At 35.5% G+C, this 22,292-nt stretch overlaps 4 protein-coding genes across 5 annotated transcripts; 2 read left to right on the forward strand and 2 right to left on the reverse strand.

Moving 5' to 3' along the window:
- Positions 1-1,857: 1,857 nt before the first annotated feature.
- LOC116011159 (putative MO25-like protein At5g47540) lies at positions 1,858-5,845 on the reverse strand. Its single transcript, XM_031250682.1, has 11 exons — positions 5,286-5,845; positions 4,368-4,529; positions 4,084-4,202; positions 3,810-3,884; positions 3,468-3,561; positions 3,045-3,104; positions 2,870-2,938; positions 2,687-2,785; positions 2,563-2,607; positions 2,363-2,465; positions 1,858-2,262 (listed from the first exon to the last, which is right to left on the reverse strand). The coding sequence occupies exons 1-11, from the start codon at positions 5,565-5,567 to the stop codon at positions 2,087-2,089; spliced, it is 1,284 nt and encodes a 427-aa protein (XP_031106542.1). The 5' UTR covers positions 5,568-5,845; the 3' UTR covers positions 1,858-2,086.
- A 6,364-nt stretch (positions 5,846-12,209) lies between these two features.
- LOC116010748 (sodium/hydrogen exchanger 4-like) lies at positions 12,210-13,100 on the forward strand. The gene is made up of 4 exons (XM_031250262.1): positions 12,210-12,595; positions 12,713-12,810; positions 12,897-12,956; positions 13,045-13,100. Exons 1-4 carry the CDS (start codon positions 12,291-12,293, stop codon positions 13,098-13,100), a joined length of 519 nt encoding a protein of 172 aa, XP_031106122.1. The 5' UTR covers positions 12,210-12,290.
- Positions 13,101-13,526: 426 nt separating this feature from the next.
- LOC116010629 (sodium/hydrogen exchanger 4-like) lies at positions 13,527-17,489 on the forward strand. Its single transcript, XM_031250111.1, has 14 exons — positions 13,527-14,001; positions 14,154-14,272; positions 14,390-14,487; positions 14,574-14,633; positions 14,722-14,768; positions 14,865-15,059; positions 15,213-15,259; positions 15,357-15,423; positions 15,518-15,618; positions 15,826-15,927; positions 16,127-16,271; positions 16,395-16,457; positions 16,582-16,665; positions 16,812-17,489. Exons 1-14 carry the CDS (start codon positions 13,834-13,836, stop codon positions 17,130-17,132), a joined length of 1,617 nt encoding a protein of 538 aa, XP_031105971.1. The 5' UTR covers positions 13,527-13,833; the 3' UTR covers positions 17,133-17,489.
- A 437-nt stretch (positions 17,490-17,926) lies between these two features.
- On the reverse strand, positions 17,927-21,753 carry LOC116011411. Of its 2 annotated transcripts, none has more exons than XM_031250972.1 (6): positions 21,178-21,753; positions 20,298-20,409; positions 20,038-20,209; positions 19,710-19,897; positions 18,597-18,740; positions 17,927-18,264 (listed from the first exon to the last, which is right to left on the reverse strand). In XM_031250972.1, the coding sequence occupies exons 1-5, from the start codon at positions 21,675-21,677 to the stop codon at positions 18,615-18,617; spliced, it is 1,098 nt and encodes a 365-aa protein (XP_031106832.1). In that variant the 5' UTR covers positions 21,678-21,753; the 3' UTR covers positions 17,927-18,264; positions 18,597-18,614. The 2 variants fall into 2 exon arrangements, with proteins under 2 accessions (XP_031106832.1, XP_031106831.1); XM_031250971.1 differs by having other exon boundaries at positions 17,945-18,264; positions 19,710-19,906; positions 21,178-21,751.
- Between the last annotated feature and the right edge of the window lie 539 nt (positions 21,754-22,292).

Below are 22,292 nucleotides of genomic sequence, written 5' to 3' on the forward strand. Positions count from 1 at the left end.
ACTTCCAGAATATTTTTTTATGCTGAACTATATTTTCAATTTGGTGCTTTCTCACGACTTTTCATTCAAATGGCTTAAAAATTCAACCCTAAACACTCAAAAAGGTATCAGCTTTCGAAGTCACTATATGCTGCATAATTTCTCCCAGAATAGACAATAGGACCCCTACTATTCTGGCGAAAAAAATATACATCCAATAACCCCATACTGAGTCTAAAGGCAACTATACAATTGCTTTATGAGTCTACTTGGTCATCATTTCATGCAAAAAAAATATACATCCAAATATCCAATAACACTATACTGGGTCTGCACTCCGAAGGCAACTATACAATTGCTTTATGAGTCTACTCGGGGTCATCATTTCATGCAAAACTACCCAAAAAAACATGCACAACTGTATTAATTCCAGGAAATGTACAAAAATTTATTCTACAAGATGTTCACAATGCCATTTGGATATAACAAGTGAAGTTCGACAGCATACTAATAAACCAGGCACAGGTCCTTAATATAATTTGCAACTTTAGATGTATACTATAATTTCCCATATTTCTTTCTTATTCGATCCTTGACAAAATCATTCCTAGCCTTAGTCCGGGCTTGTTGAGGGGCAATATTCACATAGGAAAGATGCACACCGTAAGCAAACATAGCCACGCTCCCAAGGAAGGAAGCAACTGTCACTGCCAACTTGGCTGGTGTAGAGGGAGAGCAAAACGCCATCTGATAATTCAAATAAAAATAAAAATAAAAATAAAAATAAAACTAATGCAAATCATTCTCTAGTTACTTGAAGTCCAATGGGCAAACAATACTTTATTTTGATATACTGTGATCATTCATGTTGCCATTTGCAAATATTTCCTAGTTTAGCAGCCAGCATAAGCTTGTGAGTTTAGCAAGAGATCTGAGTTCTATAGCATATAACTTCAACAGGTAGGTGGGTCAAAAGAGTACAAACAATTTCTCCATTAAGGGCTTAATTTTACTAACCTTAGCCCTATTACAGAGAAAATTGTGCATTTAAATGAAGGGATCATAATTCATCAGCAAGAACACACAAAGACCCATTATAAACCAAAAATATCAAAAGAAATTATTGTATTTATGCACTACGGCATTTCATCGAACATGTGAAGTGCAACTAGCTTGCGAGATTATGAAGCGCCTACTCACCAAGATCCGACAGATCTATCTATTTCAGTACTACTACTAAAACTGAAGAAAGCATGTTTATAGCAGATGGCAAAAACTTACCTCGGCGAAAATATTCGTCCCGGTGCAGATTCAGACAGTTCCTTGGGATGATTGACGCCAAACAAACGATACAATTAGGATTGTTTCCTCAGCTTCGGATTTGCATACAAAGCCCATGGCTGAAGCCTAGCCCACTAGTCCCATTATTCTTTTTACCCGATAAATAAAATTTAAATTTTATGAAAAGATAATTTATCTTGTATTTCTCAACTTATTGAAACACAAAGAATCAATATTACACTCGAACCCACAACTTCTCAACTTATTGAAATACAAAGAATCAATATCACACTCGAACCTACAACTTCCCATAGGAGAGCAACTTAGTGCCATTATAATAATAATAATAATAATAATAATAATAATAATAATAATTTTAGCCCTTGAATTATAAGTAACTTTTGAATTTTGATCTAATTAACATAGAGTTATATTAATAATTTTAATTAGTCGTCAAGACTTGAGATAGTATATTTAGTCATGTTCTTACTACACATTAGTTTATTTTGAATGAAATTTACTTACATTGTAACTCAAAGATTAAATTTGCAATTTAATTTAATTTAATTTGTTTGTAAGAAGAAGAAATGCATTCCACCAATTCTCGTATAAACATTATTATAGCAAATAGAAGAATTACAAGGGTAAAGAACAAGGCGAGTCCTCATAACAGGAAAAAAAAAATTAAAAAATTAAAAATTAAAAAATAAAAAGAAATTAAAGAATACCACCCTTTCCCTTCCGAATATGACAACGGGTAAATCCAATTATCAGAAACAGGGAACGGTGTTTTTAAATACAAAATATATATATATATATATATTTTTTAGGCGACCATATCATTCATTTCAGGCAGAGGCAATGGACAAACATCGTGCTGCAGTTCTCCGGAGCACAATGGTGTTCTTGGAAGCTTATACACATCTCCACACTGCCGCGGTGGTTCCAGTTCACCGATTTCTTTCAAGATCTGAGCTTTGTCCGCCTCGAATACTTCATCCTCTGCATTCCCACACACACACACAATTCTTTCGTTCGGTAAGAAGACACGACACTACTACAAGCAAAGCAATGTTGTATTGTCAACAGAGAAAGTTATCACCTTTGTCGGTCCTCAAGCCTACAAAGAGGCGGAGGAGCTTGTCTTTGTTGTTAGCAAGCACGCTGGAAATGCCGGGCGGTCTATTTGTATTAGCCACAAAGAGCTGTAATTGGCTCAACACAACCGGGGTAAGAAAAGGTCATGCATATTTAGGAGGGATTAAGAATTTAAGATATATCTATGAATGTGTTTGGTCAAACCTTGAACACGTGAAAGGTGTCTAGCTGGATGGGCTTGCTCGTCTCCTGCAACATGAGAAAACCATCAGCTTCAGTCACAATTTGAGCGCACAGCCGCATTTCGAGCATTATTATTATATCTTACCCTCAAAAGATTCATTAATATGATCAAATTATCCAATGAGTTGACATAGCGTATCATCACACCAGAATTTGAACGATCAAGTAAAATATCACCCAAAAGCTGACAAAATACAGAGAAAGACAAGCTCAAAGGTCCTTTCAGAGAAAGTAAATAAAGCTCAAACATCTGCCTCTTAAGTCTTACCTTCACAGCTTGTCTTCTGGTAATATAATTTGGTGATCCCAAAAGTTTAAAGTTGAATTCAGTGAAAAACTAGAGCCAATAACAGAACAGTAAGATTTCACCCGCCATCAATAAAATGATTGGTAATATATCGCGTTAGAAGACAAATATGAACCACATAAAAAGAATATAATACCCAATTGTAGTTTTCAGAAAGAAATTCTGACACTGTTGATTTATGCCGGGTCAAAAGCTCCTGAAATGAATTGCAAAAATCCACAAAGATTAGTGTCATGTTCTACAAAGAATCAACGTGATCAATTAAATTATTTTTAACTTGAAGGGCATTCCATTTATTTTTTGAAGTAATATTGATGGATATAGAAAATGCAAGTCACATGAAAGCAAAAGGAAAAAGGTGTAAATGATAATCAATGTTGCACTATATGAACCTTAAACAATTCAGATTTGAGAAAAGTGGAATTCCAAAATCAAAAGGAGTGACATTGAGGAGCGAGAATAATAATATCAATAGTGAAGACCGCAAGAGTCAACTAAAACTCCATAGACTAGGAGGGTATGCCCCCCGGGGAGAGAGAGAGTAAACACTAAACACGACCTTAAAAGTAGTTGCGGCATCTGCAGCAACATCAAATTCCGGAAGTTGCATGTAGTCAAAAAACTTCTTGACATGCTCTGACATCAAGATATGCCTGAAAATAACAACAAATCAAAGGGAAAAGAAGTTCACTACAAATGAATAATAGAGATAATCACAGGCTTAGAAAAAAAAAAGAAAAGATAAAATTTGTCAGCAAAACTTGGGTTACGGGTACAGTGTCAGGGTGTATGGCTAACCATTTGCGAGAAACGAAAGAAATCTACATCCAGAATAATCAATGATAAATAAATCAATACAACACTGGCAGCCATAACAAATAGCGGTGTCTAAAGCTGATACCTGGCAACAACCTGGTGCCGGATGCACTCCCTCAGCATTGCTCCATAGTGCAAAGCAAGGCTTGAATCCTCGTATCTATAAAACCTAATGTAAGCACTTGATATATGTGTCGAGAAATAGAAAAATGCAGCAAAGGAAAATATGGTCTTTAAATTCAATGATAGTGAGCAGAGGCGAAGTATGTAGAGAAAAAACAGGTTTCAAAGCTGAATTGAGTTAATCAGCCACTTCTTTGAGCAGAATGGAACAGAAAATACAGCAAGCACTAGCTCACCCAGATACCAAATGATCCACAAGATCTTTGTTGGCTTCCAAGTAGTCAGAAGCAATCAAGCGCGAGTTAACAGGCTGCCTTTGCAAATTCGCAACAACTTGGGTGGCATCCTTACGGGCCTAGAAAAGGAAACGATGAAATTTATGCACACAGAGGCAAAAAATGGGACATGGCAAAGAGTGTATCATTTAAATACCGAGATACAATCTCATCTCGATACGTCCAAAATATTAACTGTATTCAAGAGAAGGATTGAAAAATTCCAGTGCTATATTTATGATCACCTCCAAATTCAACTTGGGAAGACAAAGGATAAGGAGCCGCATTGTATTCCCTTTAAAGAACTCCTGAGTCAGTTGGGCGCAAGCTTCAGCAGCAGGCTCAGATTCACTGCTGCCGTATAGAATTGATTTTATATCCCTAATATGAGTGTCTATTTCCGCAATCTGAAAAAGACAAGACATGAACAACGTAAATTAATTACAGAATAGATCAATATGAGAATGAAAACACAAAAAAATAATAATAATAATAAAATCTTTCCTGGCCCCACAACTCTACAAATAACATTAATGAAAATTTAGGCTTTGCAAACTAACATCTGACAGAGCCAAATACAGATGATTAAAGAACTCAATCTCCTTATAACAAATTCCATTATTATACCATCTATAACCACAACTTGATTACATTTGTCTTGATTCTTTCAAAATCTCATAATGAACAGAGTATACAATCAAATACTCTGTATCTGCCAAGCACATTGTGCTCAGATGACATGTAGTGACTATCTCACATGGGAGGTCATGAGATCGTGCCTCGGTGGATGGGGTATTGACTATTTGTGCTTCAAAAGGTTGAGCTTCAAAAGGTTGAGGTTGAGAAAATATTGATGAACAGATACTACAATGTAATACAGTACAAAATGTAATAGAGTCGGCAGTATTCAAAAAAACAAAAACAAAAAATACTCTCTATCTTGAAGATGTTAAAATACACACATATAACCGGTTTAGATCTGGTATGAAGGAAAACAGAAAACCATTCTTAAAATGTATGTATATTATAATACAAAACCTACTTTTCATTCAATAATTAAGGTTTACTGTGCCTGTATACACACAATCACATAAGTTTATGAATTAAATAATAATTAAATGGTAAAATTAGGCGCGAGACAATGAGATTGTAAGATGAGTTACCTTGTGGAAACGTTTACCGGCGGCGTGATCGTCAAAGGAATTGAGGCCATTGAGCAACGAGGTTGTTTGGGCGACAAGTTCGGGGGGATTCCTGGGACGGCGCGACCTGTTCTTGAAGAAGGCCCTGATGACGACGTTACCGAGCATCGCCTTTTTGAAGGCCTTCTTCAGTTTACCGGAAGATCGTTTGACACCCTTGTCATTGTCGCCGACGGCGGCGGCGGCGGCGGCGGCGGCTGAGTGCTTCCCGAGGCCGGCGAGTTGTGTCGACGGCGTCGGCATTGTGGGACGGAGAGGAGCAGAAGCCGACCGACCGACCGACCGACGACGACGACGACGACGCAGAGGCGACTCTCCTCGCAGTCGCGGTCACAGTCACAGGCCGTTAGACTGCTGGTGGGAGGAGGCGGTGGAGAAGGAGGCGAAGAGAGAAGAGGATGCCATTAATAATGATGGAAGGATTAGGATGTGTGTCCTTAGAGGGGATTGGAATTGAGGACAATATGGAGAGAGAGAATGAGAGAGAGATAGAGAGAGAGAGGAGAGAGATTTTCTGTTAGTCTCCAAATTTCATACGGAGATACTACATTCTTGCATCTCCATCGCCACCTTCCCTTTTTCTTTTTTCCTTTTACAGTTGCATATTCCAATATTTTATTTTCTCCTAAATTCACCATCAAATCATCTAATTTGTCACCATCTAAACCCATGTACTATATACTAATAAACAAAGTTGGTCCGACTTAACTCGTTAACTTGTTATTGATACTATAGGCTTATTTACTTTTTTATATTTCATTATCTGTTAAAGTTACAAATAAAGCGAACTTCATCCATAATACACAATCTAACAATAATAATTGATTTTGTTATAAATTAAAACAAAATGCGGATACACATTGAGATTAATTTATTATGCATCATAGCTTAATTATATTTTTTATAACTAATTATTTGAAACATGTAACGATGTTGTAATAAAACGATAATATTAATGTGATTTATAATTTTATATACTCTTTATTGTCCAACTAACTATGTATTTTTGGGTGTGTTCGGTAATTAGTTAATAACTAATACGGAGTAGCTTATTGGTTTAGATGATAGTTAATAATTGATTGTGTTATTTATTCCGAATAGTTGATAGTATTAGTTAGTTATAAAAATAAATATTTAGTAAATTAGTTATTTATTCTTAGCCCGGAATTGTGAAAGAAATTTTGTGGCAACTTGTGGAGGTCATTTGAATTGCTCACGGGGTCCTTATCTTGTTGAAACTATGACCGTGAAGGAAGCACTTAGTCATAAGGTTGACCTTATCCCTGCAAATCTCTCAATTTGAAAACAATGGGTCACACCTCCACATCACCCAATTTGTAAATCGTTTACTATTCACATTATATCCCTACAAACTTAATTTATTTTAAAAAGTGGACCCAACATCACATCACTTAAAATAAAAAAAGAAAAAAAGAAAGAAAGTACATAAAAAAAATCAAAAATTAAAAAAAAAAATACAAAAACTGCTGCTGCGGCAGCTTTTGTCAGGATTTGCAAATTTGCAAATCCTGTACATCAAATAAAAAAAAAAGAATAAATGATGTGGCATTTGCCACATCATATTGCCAATCCCTCAATTGCAGGATAGGTTCAGTCTAATACTATTAATTTTGTCGTTGAGTATTATTGTTTAAACTTTTGTTCCAATTTTAATTTTTCATGTCAAGACTTTTCTTATGTTGGTCTTTTGATTAGACAGTGTCATTTACTTGCTAGTGATATTGGAAACATTTTAGTTCGTCATGTTAAGAGGTTAGCGAATTATGTAGCTCATGTACTTGTACGGGTGACTGGTTCTTCTTCTATCCTTGTTGTGTGGGATTTCTTCTCATCAAGTTGTATTTTAGATCTGGTTTTGAGCTATTGAGTTTTCTGCTTGTTGGTTTTCCAAAAAAAAAAAAAAGAGAGAAAAAAAGTAAAGCATCTGGACATTACATCATGTCAAGTAGATGGTTTTAATTTTCTGTACCTAGTAATGGTTTACGTGGCAAATTATACTATGGATTCAGTCCACCTTACAAGATAGATCGAGATTCATATTCACAATTTAAAAAATCTATGTTCAAGTTTTAAATCTCAATATACAAAATTACATTACTCAATATTCACAATTTTTGAACTTTATATTTACAATTTCGTTATATAGATTCAAAAAATGTGTTATACTATTGAATATAGAGTTATGAAATTGTAAATATAGAGTTCTAAAATTGTAAACATATAATTCTAAAATTGTGAATATAGAGTTCTGAAATTGTAAACATAAAGTTCAAAAATTATGAATATAAAATTTAAAATTGTGAACACAAAACTCAAAAATTATAAACATAAAGTTCTAAAATTATGAACATGAACTTATGTCCTTCTTGCAAAGTGAACTCGAGTCCATGGCATAACAACTGATCATTTATGTCAATTGGGCTCAAGGACCTAGGCCCCAATCATGTATGCCTTTCACAATAAATTAAAGCATCAGAACTGTCACAAGAACAAGAAGTATGTTGGTGGGAATGCTGGCGGCAATTGAGAAATGTCCAGTCATCATCGGATAATATATATTAGTAGGTTTATAATATTCATTTTATGTGTTGATGAAAATAAAATTTAATGTATATAAATATTATATTATATATCTATGTTGAATAATATTTATCGTGTTTATAAAATTTGTTCTATATGTCAATAAATTTAAATCTTAATTGAATAATTTTCATAAACACTAAAATAAATATACATCATATCATTTATTAATTATTATATAGTAGGTTCATAAAAACAATGTTTAATATACATAAAATTATACTACAGATGTATTATGTTTAATAACATTTGTCGTGTGCTATGTTAATATATTTGTTTTATATGTCCACGAACCTAAAATTTAATGTCTATAAACACAAAACTAAATATACATCACAATGTTCATTTTATATATTTATAAAAATAAAGTTTAAGACACATAGAAATAACACTAAAATAATAATCTTATATACACTAAAGTAGTTCAATATATGTGTTATTTAAAAGATCTCAATTAGAATTTTTTTTATATTAATTTTATTTGAAAACGAAAAAAGAAAAAAAAAAGACATAAAAAGAATATATATATATATATATGGATGTGTTGAGCGCATGTAACAACATGCATATACTTTGGTCTACAATATAACTAGGGCTCTTCCCTTTTCTCTACATATACAAAATTTAGATAAAAAGTTTAAGAAATATGTGTGACTAATTCAATTAATTTAATTGATCACTCTATAAGACTATAATATTGCTCGAAACTTGAAAAGGTCATGGAGAGACCTGATTAATTAGAGGTGAAAACTTATAGAAACAGATAAGAGTGAGAATTTAGAGATTGCTAGGGTGTTTGGTGAGAATGTGAGATTTACGTGGATATCTAATGTATTAAAAAAAAAAAAAAAAAGCAAACCCTTCCTTTATACGCGAGGTGGTGAGTTCAAGTCTTAGTGGAGGCAATACTGACTATTGTGCTTCAATAGGTTGAGAAAGTAGTTATGAACAATACTGCATTGTAATAGAGTTAGTAATATTTAAAAAAGAAAGAAAAAACAAAACAAAAACAAAACCAAAAAAAAAAAAAAAGCAAAGAGATTATGGGGTGAGATAGAGTCTACCGGGGCTAGCTGATTCACAGGGATGATCTCCCAAGCGACACGTTCAGAAGTTGCTGCTTAATGGCGCCACGTGTCGGTGACAGTCCAAACACTCAGCATTTCGTAGGCGTTTTCCCGGGCAAATCACCACCAGACACTGTCGTTACTCGCTACTCGCTACACTGCCGCTGCAAAGATGAAAGATCTGCAACTTCTTCTTCTACAATCTACCGCTAAAAACTTTTCCTCATTTTCTTTCTGCCTTTCTGGGATATGTTCAACCAACAACAAACACAACCTTAATCTCTGCTCCCACAAAAAATGCGCGTCTTGGAATATGCAGGTACAAACCTCGGAAGCAGCACCCCAGCTATTGAGTTTTCTGCTTGTTGGTTTTCCAAAAAAAAAAAAAAGAGAGAAAAAAAGTAAAGCATCTGGACATTACATCATGTCAAGTAGATGGTTTTAATTTTCTGTACCTAGTAATGGTTTACGTGGCAAATTATACTATGGATTCAGTCCACCTTACAAGATAGATCGAGATTCATATTCACAATTTAAAAAATCTATGTTCAAGTTTTAAATCTCAATATACAAAATTACATTACTCAATATTCACAATTTTTGAACTTTATATTTACAATTTCGTTATATAGATTCAAAAAATGTGTTATACTATTGAATATAGAGTTATGAAATTGTAAATATAGAGTTCTAAAATTGTAAACATATAATTCTAAAATTGTGAATATAGAGTTCTGAAATTGTAAACATAAAGTTCAAAAATTATGAATATAAAATTTAAAATTGTGAACACAAAACTCAAAAATTATAAACATAAAGTTCTAAAATTATGAACATGAACTTATGTCCTTCTTGCAAAGTGAACTCGAGTCCATGGCATAACAACTGATCATTTATGTCAATTGGGCTCAAGGACCTAGGCCCCAATCATGTATGCCTTTCACAATAAATTAAAGCATCAGAACTGTCACAAGAACAAGAAGTATGTTGGTGGGAATGCTGGCGGCAATTGAGAAATGTCCAGTCATCATCGGATAATATATATTAGTAGGTTTATAATATTCATTTTATGTGTTGATGAAAATAAAATTTAATGTATATAAATATTATATTATATATCTATGTTGAATAATATTTATCGTGTTTATAAAATTTGTTCTATATGTCAATAAATTTAAATCTTAATTGAATAATTTTCATAAACACTAAAATAAATATACATCATATCATTTATTAATTATTATATAGTAGGTTCATAAAAACAATGTTTAATATACATAAAATTATACTACAGATGTATTATGTTTAATAACATTTGTCGTGTGCTATGTTAATATATTTGTTTTATATGTCCACGAACCTAAAATTTAATGTCTATAAACACAAAACTAAATATACATCACAATGTTCATTTTATATATTTATAAAAATAAAGTTTAAGACACATAGAAATAACACTAAAATAATAATCTTATATACACTAAAGTAGTTCAATATATGTGTTATTTAAAAGATCTCAATTAGAATTTTTTTTATATTAATTTTATTTGAAAACGAAAAAAGAAAAAAAAAAGACATAAAAAGAATATATATATATATATATGGATGTGTTGAGCGCATGTAACAACATGCATATACTTTGGTCTACAATATAACTAGGGCTCTTCCCTTTTCTCTACATATACAAAATTTAGATAAAAAGTTTAAGAAATATGTGTGACTAATTCAATTAATTTAATTGATCACTCTATAAGACTATAATATTGCTCGAAACTTGAAAAGGTCATGGAGAGACCTGATTAATTAGAGGTGAAAACTTATAGAAACAGATAAGAGTGAGAATTTAGAGATTGCTAGGGTGTTTGGTGAGAATGTGAGATTTACGTGGATATCTAATGTATTAAAAAAAAAAAAAAAAAGCAAACCCTTCCCTTTATACGCGAGGTGGTGAGTTCAAGTCTTAGTGGAGGCAATACTGACTATTGTGCTTCAATCGGTTGAGAAAGTCGTTATGAACAATACTGCATTGGAATAGAGTTAGTAATATTTAAAAAAAGAAAGAAAAAACAACAACAAAAACAAAACCAAAAAAAAAAAAAAAGCAAACCCTTCCCTTTATACGCGAGGTGGTGAGTTCAAGTCTTAGTGGAGGCAATACTGACTATTGTGCTTCAATCGGTTGAGAAAGTCGTTATGAACAATACTGCATTGGAATAGAGTTAGTAATATTTAAAAAAAGAAAGAAAAAACAACAACAAAAACAAAACCAAAAAAAAAAAAAAAGCAAACCCTTCCCTTTATACGCGAGGTGGTGAGTTCAAGTCTTAGTGGAGGCAATACTGACTATTGTGCTTCAATCGGTTGAGAAAGTCGTTATGAACAATACTGCATTGGAATAGAGTTAGTAATATTTAAAAAAAGAAAGAAAAAACAACAACAAAAACAAAACCAAAAAAAAAAAAAAAGCAAACCCTTCCCTTTATACGCGAGGTGGTGAGTTCAAGTCTTAGTGGAGGCAATACTGACTATTGTGCTTCAATCGGTTGAGAAAGTCGTTATGAACAATACTGCATTGGAATAGAGTTAGTAATATTTAAAAAAAGAAAGAAAAAACAACAACAAAAACAAAACCAAAAAAAAAAAAAAAGCAAACCCTTCCCTTTATACGCGAGGTGGTGAGTTCAAGTCTTAGTGGAGGCAATACTGACTATTGTGCTTCAATCGGTTGAGAAAGTCGTTATGAACAATACTGCATTGGAATAGAGTTAGTAATATTTAAAAAAAGAAAGAAAAAACAACAACAAAAACAAAACCAAAAAAAAAAAAAAAAGCAAAGAGATTATGGGGTGAGATAGAGTCTACCGGGGCTAGCTGATTCACAGGGATGATCTCCCAAGCGACACGTTCAGAAGTTGCTGCTTAATGGCGCCACGTGTCGGTGACAGTCCAAACACTCAGCATTTCGTTAGGCGTTTTCCCGGGCAAATCACCACCAGACACTGTCGTTACTCGCTACTCGCTACACTGCCGCTGCAAAGATGAAAGATCTGCAACTTCTTCTTCTACAATCTACCGCTAAAAACTTTTCCTCATTTTCTTTCTGCCTTTCTGGGATATGTTCAACCAACAACAAACAACAACCTTAATCTCTGCTCCCACAAAAAATGCGCGTCTTGGAATATGCAGGTACAAACCTCGGAAGCAGCACCCCTAACCACGAGCAGGTGGTACCCATTACCGTCTTCGTGGCTCTTCTCTGCCTCTGTTTAGTCGTTGGACATTTGTTAGAAGATAATCGATGGTTCAACGAGTCCATTGCCGCCATCTTCATCGTACTATACATCTCCATCATTTCCCCTTTTCAACAATATCTATCTATCTATCGATTTCTATATATGTGCAAGAAAAGAAAGATAATAACTTTCGTGTTTGTACGATTGATAATCGTGTTATCTTAATCTATTTTGTTGCATTGATTAATAAGGGGTTTATTGCGGGGACAGTCATTTTGTTGATTAGAAAGGGGAAAAGCTCTCACATACTCAGATTCAATGAAGAGCTGTTCTTTATATATCTGCTTCCACCGATTATATTCAATGCCGGGTATCTACTTTTTTCAATTCAGAGCTTTTACTTTCTGAAAACTATTTATTTATTGGTTCTGGCATTTAATGTAGAATAGAAGTTACTATATTTATTATTATATATTTGTGTCACCAGGTTCCAGGTCAAGAAGAAACACTTCTTCCAAAATTTCTTAACTATTATGCTGTTTGGAGTTGCTGGGGTTTTCATATCAACAAGCATAATTAGTACAGGTGTTATGTTGATTTGGTCAAGTGGGGTTTTCTCTTTTGCTCCCTTTCTCCTTGTTCTTGATGGTTAATTTACTCTTGTTGTATAGGCAGTTGGTTGCTCTTCTCAATGCTCGATATTGTTGGCTTGACTGTTCGAGACTATCTCGGTCTGCTCTATCTTTGCTCTTTAAACCTTCTTTCTCACCCACTTTATTGCATCTAAACTAACTTCAATACATTGTTTTGTTGATTAAGCTATTGGTGCCATATTTTCGGCAACAGACACCGTTTGTACATTGCAGGCGAGTTAATTGGCATATGAAGTCACGTGCTGGTTTGATTCAATTAAAAATATTGAAAAAAGAAAGCAAACTTTGATTTTGAAAGTTGGTGTGTAGGTATTGAATCAAGAGGAGACTCCCCTGCTATATAGCCTTGTGTTTGGGGAGGGTGTAGTCAATGATGCTACATCGGTTGTCCTCTTCAATGCGATTCAAAAGATTGATGTTAATAGACTCGATGGCTGGGCTTTAGTTAGTGTTCTCCTTGATTTTTTGTACCTTTTCTCCACAAGCACTGCTCTCGGAGTTGGTGTAAGTTCGTGCTATTTGTATGTTTTACATTGTACTTATCCTTAAACGCTTCAACAAAGTAACAGTGTTCGATATTCTTTACTCATGCTATTATGTCTANAAAAAAAAAAAAAAAAAGCAAAGAGATTATGGGGTGAGATAGAGTCTACCGGGGCTAGCTGATTCACAGGGATGATCTCCCAAGCGACACGTTCAGAAGTTGCTGCTTAATGGCGCCACGTGTCGGTGACAGTCCAAACACTCAGCATTTCGTTAGGCGTTTTCCCGGGCAAATCACCACCAGACACTGTCGTTACTCGCTACTCGCTACACTGCCGCTGCAAAGATGAAAGATCTGCAACTTCTTCTTCTACAATCTACCGCTAAAAACTTTTCCTCATTTTCTTTCTGCCTTTCTGGGATATGTTCAACCAACAACAAACAACAACCTTAATCTCTGCTCCCACAAAAAATGCGCGTCTTGGAATATGCAGGTACAAACCTCGGAAGCAGCACCCCTAACCACGAGCAGGTGGTACCCATTACCGTCTTCGTGGCTCTTCTCTGCCTCTGTTTAGTCGTTGGACATTTGTTAGAAGATAATCGATGGTTCAACGAGTCCATTGCCGCCATCTTCATCGTACTATACATCTCCATCATTTCCCCTTTTCAACAATATCTATCTATCTATCGATTTCTATATATGTGCAAGAAAAGAAAGATAATAACTTTCGTGTTTGTACGATTGATAATCGTGTTATCTTAATCTATTTTGTTGCATTGATTAATAAGGGGTTTATTGCGGGGACAGTCATTTTGTTGATTAGAAAGGGGAAAAGCTCTCACATACTCAGATTCAATGAAGAGCTGTTCTTTATATATCTGCTTCCACCGATTATATTCAATGCCGGGTATCTACTTTTTTCAATTCAGAGCTTTTACTTTCTGAAAACTATTTATTTATTGGTTCTGGCATTTAATGTAGAATAGAAGTTACTATATTTATTATTATATATTTGTGTCACCAGGTTCCAGGTCAAGAAGAAACACTTCTTCCAAAATTTCTTAACTATTATGCTGTTTGGAGTTGCTGGGGTTTTCATATCAACAAGCATAATTAGTACAGGTGTTATGTTGATTTGGTCAAGTGGGGTTTTCTCTTTTGCTCCCTTTCTCCTTGTTCTTGATGGTTAATTTACTCTTGTTGTATAGGCAGTTGGTTGCTCTTCTCAATGCTCGATATTGTTGGCTTGACTGTTCGAGACTATCTCGGTCTGCTCTATCTTTGCTCTTTAAACCTTCTTTCTCACCCACTTTATTGCATCTAAACTAACTTCAATACATTGTTTTGTTGATTAAGCTATTGGTGCCATATTTTCGGCAACAGACACCGTTTGTACATTGCAGGCGAGTTAATTGGCATATGAAGTCACGTGCTGGTTTGATTCAATTAAAAATATTGAAAAAAGAAAGCAAACTTTGATTTTGAAAGTTGGTGTGTAGGTATTGAATCAAGAGGAGACTCCCCTGCTATATAGCCTTGTGTTTGGGGAGGGTGTAGTCAATGATGCTACATCGGTTGTCCTCTTCAATGCGATTCAAAAGATTGATGTTAATAGACTCGATGGCTGGGCTTTAGTTAGTGTTCTCCTTGATTTTTTGTACCTTTTCTCCACAAGCACTGCTCTCGGAGTTGGTGTAAGTTCGTGCTATTTGTATGTTTTACATTGTACTTATCCTTAAACGCTTCAACAAAGTAACAGTGTTCGATATTCTTTACTCATGCTATTATGTCTAAGATTTAGGGTTGCCAATCTTATACTAGCTGATTGTTTTCATTTCTCACTGCAGGTTGGGCTATTGACCTCGTTCATTCTAAGGGTTTTGTACTTTGGGAGGTAAATATACTATTTTTGTCATTTTGACTACATACCAGATATGAAGGCGGACAAGTATCGGAGTGACAACTAAGGGGTCTTGTTCATTTGTCTGTAGGCATTCCACTGTTCGAGAAGTAGCTCTCATGATTTTAATGGCATATCTATCCTACATGTTGGCCGAGGTAAAGAGCGCACATAGACTTGCATCTCATAGCTTCATTTGTTGAAATTTGTTTGACGAGTTTGAGTTTCTCTACCTTTAATTTGTTTTACTAGTTGTTCAACCTCAGCGGGATTTTAACTGTATTCTTGTGCGGAGTTCTTATGTCTCACTATGCATGGCACAATGTGACCGAAGGTTCAAGAATTACTACCAGGCATGTGCACCCCGGTCCTTAATACATTTAATCACATTCTTATATATGTTGTTAGTAAACTTTGTGCTGGTTGTTCATTGAACTGTGTAATTGTGTAAATAATCAATCCCGTGATGCTACTAAACTAAGCAGATGTGCTTAGAAAATGAACATTTTGAAAATTTCAAATGATAATTGATAGTTGATGCTTTGGATTTGCTATTGCAGGCATGTATTCGCGACTCTATCTTTCATTGCAGAAACATTCATATTTTTATATGTTGGAATGGATGCTCTGGACATTGAGAAGTGGAAAATGAGCGATTTGAGGTGAATTCATCTCCTAAGACAGTTAATTAAATTAATTTTAATATTCGATACATATCGCTTCTTGTATTCATTTGGTTCTCGTTACCCTCTAAAGAAGGAATTGGTTCATTTACTAGTAACAATTTGTGGCTCATGATATGATTATTATCCTCGACTGATGCATCCCTCTTTATTCTCTCGTTGTCCATGGTCCGGTTAGTGTTTGGAAGTCGGCAGCTGCATCTGGTATTGTCCTCCTAGTGACACTAGTAGGTCGTGCGGCTTTTGTATTCCCGCTCTCCGCTCTTTCCAACTGTATGAACCGGAACCGCACAAGGTCATCCTCGATAACATTGAAGCACCAGGTTAATAAATTTAAGAATTTTCGTTTCGTAAAACAACCTTGTCTGTCATATATGATGAAAACTAGCTTAGCTTCTCACTCAAACCTGTCTTTCGAGTTTCAACCTTTATCTTTGGTCAACTAGGTGATCATTTGGTGGGCCGGGCTGATGAGGGGAGCTGTATCCATTGCTTTGGCATTCAATCAGGTATGCCTTTGTGCTTCGTATTGTAATAAGACAAAGAAACGATTTTAGAGTATGATTGAAGAAATATCATTACGACTGGGCTGACATATATAGTTATTTTTCATACGTGTTTTGGTGGATTCAGTTCACTTTTTACGGCATCACACTCAATCCCACCCATGCTACAATGGTCACAATAACAATCATCGTGGTCCTTTTCAGCACAATAGTAAGCAAGTGATTTCTACACCCTACCTACCCTCGTCTCTTTTCGTTTTGGTTGGGTCACCATGCTAAAATTTCCCCCAGTTGCAAGCCATTTTCTTGGCAAGAGTAATAATTAGTTTGACTAAAAGCCTTGTGGTGCTACTGCAGGTATTTGGTTTTTTGACGAAACCACTTGTATGTTGCCTGCTTCCTTGTCATGACAGTAACATAGACCAGGAACCAAGCGTTTCTCACGAGAGTAACTTAGACCGGGAACCAAGCATCTCTAAGGACGACGATGTGAGGCTTCCATTGCTTTCGTTTGAAGAATCAGCAGCAACCAACATTCTGCGCGCAAAGGACAGTTTGTCCATGCTCATCGAAAGACCGGCTTATACTGTGCATTCTTATTGGAGGAGGTTTGATGATGCTTATATGAGACCAATATTTGGTGGGCCACACAGCCAGAGACATGAATCCTCAAGATAGAAGATAGAAGATAGAGTAGGAGGGTAGAAGAAAAGACACCACCCATCCAGCCCAACATTGAAAGAATGAGAGTGGAGATAGCAAGCAATTTTGGCCATTTGTGTTAAGAATTCATACTGATTCCAGATGGTCTTCTCAGATGAACTCTGTAATATTCAATGGAACTCCCTAAAAGATGACCATTTGGACTTTGGGGAAACCCTGCTGCTCCTATGTATCATTTTGATTTTAACCTCTGGCTCTCCACACTGAAAATGCAGTTTGTCTTTTCTTCAGATGCCATATATTCTGGCTAAAACCATGAATCACATAATTAAAAGCATTAAGAAAGTGTTCGGTTTAAGTTATATCACATAACCCTACAGATGTGTTATATTTTTTTTTTTTGGTCGGGCCACAAGGTGTCAAACCCTAACTGTAAGAGGTACTTTTAAGTTCGTACCATATTCCAACTAATCTATGTTCGTACCGGTCCGGTCTATAGCAAGAGGTTTAAACTCTTGACTTCTCGAGAGTTCTCTTAAGAAATAAGAATGGACCGCCACTCATGCCAACCAAGCTTATTTATATGTTCTATTTATTTCAAGAGAACGTGATATTTTTCACTTTTTATCATAATTAATTGTACTCGTATTAAACATATTTTTAACCCTCAGTTCTAGGTAGCTCAGGAGTTTTATGTTTTTAATCAAGTTTTAAAATATTTATTTTAGTAAGTAAAAAGAAATAAAAATTCAAAACCTCAAATATTTTTCAATGAACCACTACAACCCTTGTAAACTATTGGAGAATACTGAATAGAAGAGGAGGGGTGTAGGGTAATCAGCTTTACATTCTTCTCTTCTGTGAAACTATTCCATCTTTACAGGAAGTAAGAGAAAATGACATTAAAAAAGCAGCAGCAGCAGCAGCCTAGCTTATACAGATAAACACTCTGGGGGTTTACAGACACCTAATAAATAAACTTCTAAATCACCCAGAGCACATTTCCAATCCTATCCACCATATTTTACCTTCCTGTTCACAAAATTAAAAACCACTAACATTGCATTTCTTACAAGGGGGAAGCCAGCAAAACGTTTTTCTCCACCGCATATTTGGATGATTAACAGTTAGCATCAGCATCTAGTATCTGCAACCAATGACACATGCGTCAATCTGGGTGACAGAAAACAAGAATAATCTGTGGTGGAGAGATGAATAGTTAACCTTTAGGCACAAAAAGAATATACTTGTATATAAAGAGAGAGAATATGATATTTGTGTTTTGATTGGACAAAAAGTGTTCTAAGCACTTTCATTCAATTGCTCCTTGCACAGTTTTACTTAATGACAGATTGATTGCAAGATAATTGGATCTTCTCAGTAAGAGTACATTACAAAATTTAATCAATAAGAAATGTTAATACTAATTAACCAATCAAAAAATTTGTGCATAGCAAGCAATTGGTAAACTACACTAACCAATAATATCATTAGCTGTCAAGATCTCTTAGACAGATGATGGCGTGCCAGCATTTCTGGTACACCCAGCGCAGAAATGCTTTCACATCCAAGAAGCTGCTGCAGCTTTGCATCACATTGTATTGCCATTGAGTTTATAGGGTCCTAGAATGTTTAACAGAAATACAATTAGACTATGAAATAGTTGGAAAATATAGCTCATAGAGAAGATTTCATCATTAAACTAATGATCAGGGATCACAAAAGAGCATTTAAGCAGGTTCTCAGCAAAATCTCAAAAATTCAAGACCACAGCAAAATCATTTTTTAAAAAACTGTGACTAAATTGTCCTTAACCAGAATATCTCAAACAGAAGCGTAAATTGGGGCTGTAGACTTTCAACAAAGCTCAAGCTTCATTGCTTCAGCCTTTTGAACCTTTTAGGGTCATGATTGTCCACTCTTTGTGGTTCAGAACACACAAATGTGAGCTTAAGATGATGCATATCACTACATCACATGGTCAGCCCCAAATCAGGTGGACTAGTGGAGACAACATAATAAATGATGTTAATAAGTTATGGACTTACAGCTATTTTTTAAGTATTGCTAATTTGAAATCAAATTTTGTATTAGCGAGATTCAAAGAGTTTGCATAGTCTCTAAGGCATCAATTCTTGTAGGCTGTATTTGGATAATTTATGACATAGGTACTAAGATAAGTCGTCTTGCCCCAAAAAGTAGAGATCATAGTATTGATATTACTAGTTAATCTCACTCTAAATTCTACAGTTGGGTATTATGCAGAGTCAGATCACATTTGTACAGCCCTGCTAGTCGATTGGTCTTTTCTGCATCAAAGTAATCACTTAGCATTTTCTAATTACTCTATATGTATGGCGTGAAATTATGTACATACCAGAATAAGCATTCTCTGCGTGCCTATATGAAAAACTTCTAGTGGGGACTAAGTTATTAAACGAAGTTATATCTTGATGAAGAGAATACTGAAGGATGAAAACAGTAATTGCCAGATCTAGGTTAGTAGACTTCAATCCATGACATTTGCAATAATCAAGAAAAGAAGCATATCTTGAGAATAACATAATGAATAACTATAACTTGGCAACTCACCTCAAGCTGGTTAACCTTTATGTATTCCCAGACCTGCCTTAAGACCTCTGCTTGAGACATTTCCCTTTCACTGGTGCCAAAAAAGTTTGCCAGTGCTTCAGATATTATAACTATTTGGACAGATTCATCAGTTCTACTACCAGTCTCCTCATCTGTCTTAATTCTTTTAGTATTCTGCAGAATCTGCACTGTGGGCTCTGTAGTGGTCAAAATGCAGGTTTTCACATTTACATAAGCATTAAGATCACCCAGTAGACAGGTGGGTAGGGTGAGAAGAGTGGGGTGCTGCATTGAAAAACAAACAAAAAAAAAAATGTAGATCACATACCTGAAGGTTCAAGACGAGTAATATGTTTAGCCAACAACTTATTCATCTTGAACATATCAGTGCAGTCTGTCTCAAACACTAAGCGCAGCTCATCATTGCAAATTATCTTCCTTTTGTTATTTGGATCTTGGAGATTATGCTTCCTTATGTATGCCCATAGCTGCTTAACAATCTGAATAAAATGGACTAGTTAGATGAAGAACAAATGTAGTTAAGAAAATAGTAACAATCTGGAGTGAAAAATATCCTGATATCCAGACCTCAGTCCTTGGCATTTTTGCCTCGCCTACAATGGTCTGTAGTTCAGGAGAAACACCACAGAGTTTGTTTAACCCACCTGGGCCACCTCTCCTCTTTCTTCCAGTTTGAGTACTAAATAGACAGTGGAAGCAAAATTTGTGAAGCAAAACAGCAACAATAAATGCTTGAGAATAGACAAAGTTGTAGGGAATAATCGCAGAAACAAATAAAAAAGGCTACAGCAAATATCCATTAGATTATAAACTACCACAATAATGAGAGGACATGTTTCTCATTGCCCCCCACCAAAAAAAAAAAAAAAGAGCATAAAACCTGAAGAAAACACGAAATAGGTAGCTTTCATGCTATTTCTTCTACATGTCTGCACTTAAGGCTAAAATAGCACACACACAAAAAGCTATACGTTTATCAGATGTTTATTATGCAAGAAATGAAACTCCACAGAGAAAACAGTAGTCTTTAGATAGCATTATCCTGTTTTTAACCTTCAAAAAAAAAAATAATGAGGAGCTGATTAGAAAAGAGGTCAGTATATATGAACTTAAAAACTCATAAATTCATCAATTCCATGTATAGAAGCCTTATAACATTGGCCTAATGTTCTTGTCGTCTGCGATATTTGCTTTTTGTAAATGACAATAAACAGTAAGTTAACAGAAATGAGCTCAGCTTGGAATAATGAAAGCAATAAAATAGTCCAAAGAAAAGTTAAAATAGGAAATGATGTACCCACGATGACCTAAGTGCTTGTTGGGTAAGCAAATGCAGGAAAATTGTCCAAGACGCAAAGGAAGTAGTTCTCCACTTTCTCACCAACCGAACAAAAATGTACCGAAAAAAGAAACTCAAAAAGAAAATAGATATGCAGCCCGTCCGTACCTGTCTTTGGGGGGTTCAGGAGCCGGCGCTACTTCATGGGCGTGAGGCACAGCAGTGGAGGCGGCAGATGAGGGAAAAGGCTCACTATTCGAGACTAACATCGGCGGCGGAGGCGGATGGAGAGGGCGAAACCCGTAATTTTGGGGGAAATGGGCGGCGTATTCAGGAGGGAGCTGGGAAGGATGGATAGGGGGGAAATTGGAGTGGGGATAGGGGGCAAAACGGTCCTTCTGGTGAAAGTGCAGCTGCGGATGAGAGTGTAGGGCGGGTGGCGGCGGCGGAGGGCGGAGGAAGTGGTGGATCTGAGCCCGGATGAAGTCCATTTTGTGGGAAAGGTCGGATCCGAGATTGAACTGGAGCTTCTGAACGACGCCGTCGAGGCTCAAGGGCTCGCTAGGGTTAGCATCACGCAGGACTGATACCAATGCCTGAGCTATGTCCTCGTCAGACACCATTGCTGCTGCTGCTGCAGAAGCAGCTGCTCCTCCTTCTACACTCATTTCCGAATTCTATAAACTAACAGAAATTAACGGTCTCTCTCTCTGTCTCTCTCACTTCTCTCTATATATGTATGTATGTATCTCTATCTGTCTTTATCTCTATCTCTCAAGACTCTCGGCCAGCTCTGATGTCCTGTCGTAATCTTTCACTAATATGGAAACTGAAATGACCAAACAGCCCCTGCTAGCATTTTTAATTTCTAAAAGGGTATCATAAATGTTTTCTTTCTAAGACCATCGAATTTTTTTTTTTAAATGAGTTTTTGCAAGTGTAATTAGGAAAAAACAAATAGGAAGGGAGAGAAAAAATAAAACAAATTTGATTTTAACAAAAAAAATAATAATAATGAGAAGGTCTGACGTGCCCAGCAAGCGCGGGCAGTACACGCGACTTGGTACGGTTGTCCAATTATTTTTAATGGGTCCCATTAATATGAAAATGTCCTTCACTTGTAGACCAACCTCAATTTTCTCTTTCATGCTTTCTCTTTCCTATATGTCATTAAACACTATTTCAAAAAAAAAAATAAATAAAAAAACAAACAAAAACAAAAATCACTGATAGTGATGCTCTAAGGGTCAAATATGTCCTCGTAAGTGCAATTAGCACCATTA

The sequence above is a fragment of the Ipomoea triloba genome, chromosome 2 (genome assembly GCF_003576645.1).
Source record: "Ipomoea triloba cultivar NCNSP0323 chromosome 2, ASM357664v1".
In the NCBI taxonomy this organism is placed as follows: domain Eukaryota; kingdom Viridiplantae; phylum Streptophyta; class Magnoliopsida; order Solanales; family Convolvulaceae; genus Ipomoea; species Ipomoea triloba.

Bases quoted from the DNA above. Each gene is read 5' to 3' on its own strand.
- LOC116010748 (XM_031250262.1), top strand. From the start codon at position 12,291: ATGGTTCAACGAGTCCATTGCCGCCATCTTCATCGTACTATACATCTC. The intron at 12,596-12,712 runs GTATCTACTTTT...TTGTGTCACCAG, and splicing joins CCGATTATATTCAATGCCGG to GTTCCAGGTCAAGAAGAAAC. The intron at 12,811-12,896 runs GTGTTATGTTGA...CTTGTTGTATAG, and splicing joins AACAAGCATAATTAGTACAG to GCAGTTGGTTGCTCTTCTCA.
- LOC116010629 (XM_031250111.1), top strand. From the start codon at position 13,834: ATGCGCGTCTTGGAATATGCAGGTACAAACCTCGGAAGCAGCACCCCT. The intron at 14,488-14,573 runs GTGTTATGTTGA...CTTGTTGTATAG, and splicing joins AACAAGCATAATTAGTACAG to GCAGTTGGTTGCTCTTCTCA. The intron at 16,272-16,394 runs GTTAATAAATTT...TTGGTCAACTAG, and splicing joins CGATAACATTGAAGCACCAG to GTGATCATTTGGTGGGCCGG.
- LOC116011159 (XM_031250682.1), bottom strand. From the start codon at position 5,567: ATGCCGACGCCGTCGACACAACTCGCCGGCCTCGGGAAGCACTCAGCC. The intron at 2,786-2,869 runs GTAAGACTTAAG...GTATTTTGTCAG, and splicing joins CCAGAAGACAAGCTGTGAAG to CTTTTGGGTGATATTTTACT. The intron at 2,608-2,686 runs GTAAGATATAAT...CTCATGTTGCAG, and splicing joins TATTAATGAATCTTTTGAGG to GAGACGAGCAAGCCCATCCA.
- LOC116011411 (XM_031250971.1), bottom strand. From the start codon at position 21,677: ATGAGTGTAGAAGGAGGAGCAGCTGCTTCTGCAGCAGCAGCAGCAATG. The intron at 20,210-20,297 runs GTCTGGATATCA...CATTTTATTCAG, and splicing joins CAAAAATGCCAAGGACTGAG to ATTGTTAAGCAGCTATGGGC. The intron at 19,907-20,037 runs GTATGTGATCTA...TGACCACTACAG, and splicing joins TACTCGTCTTGAACCTTCAG to AGCCCACAGTGCAGATTCTG.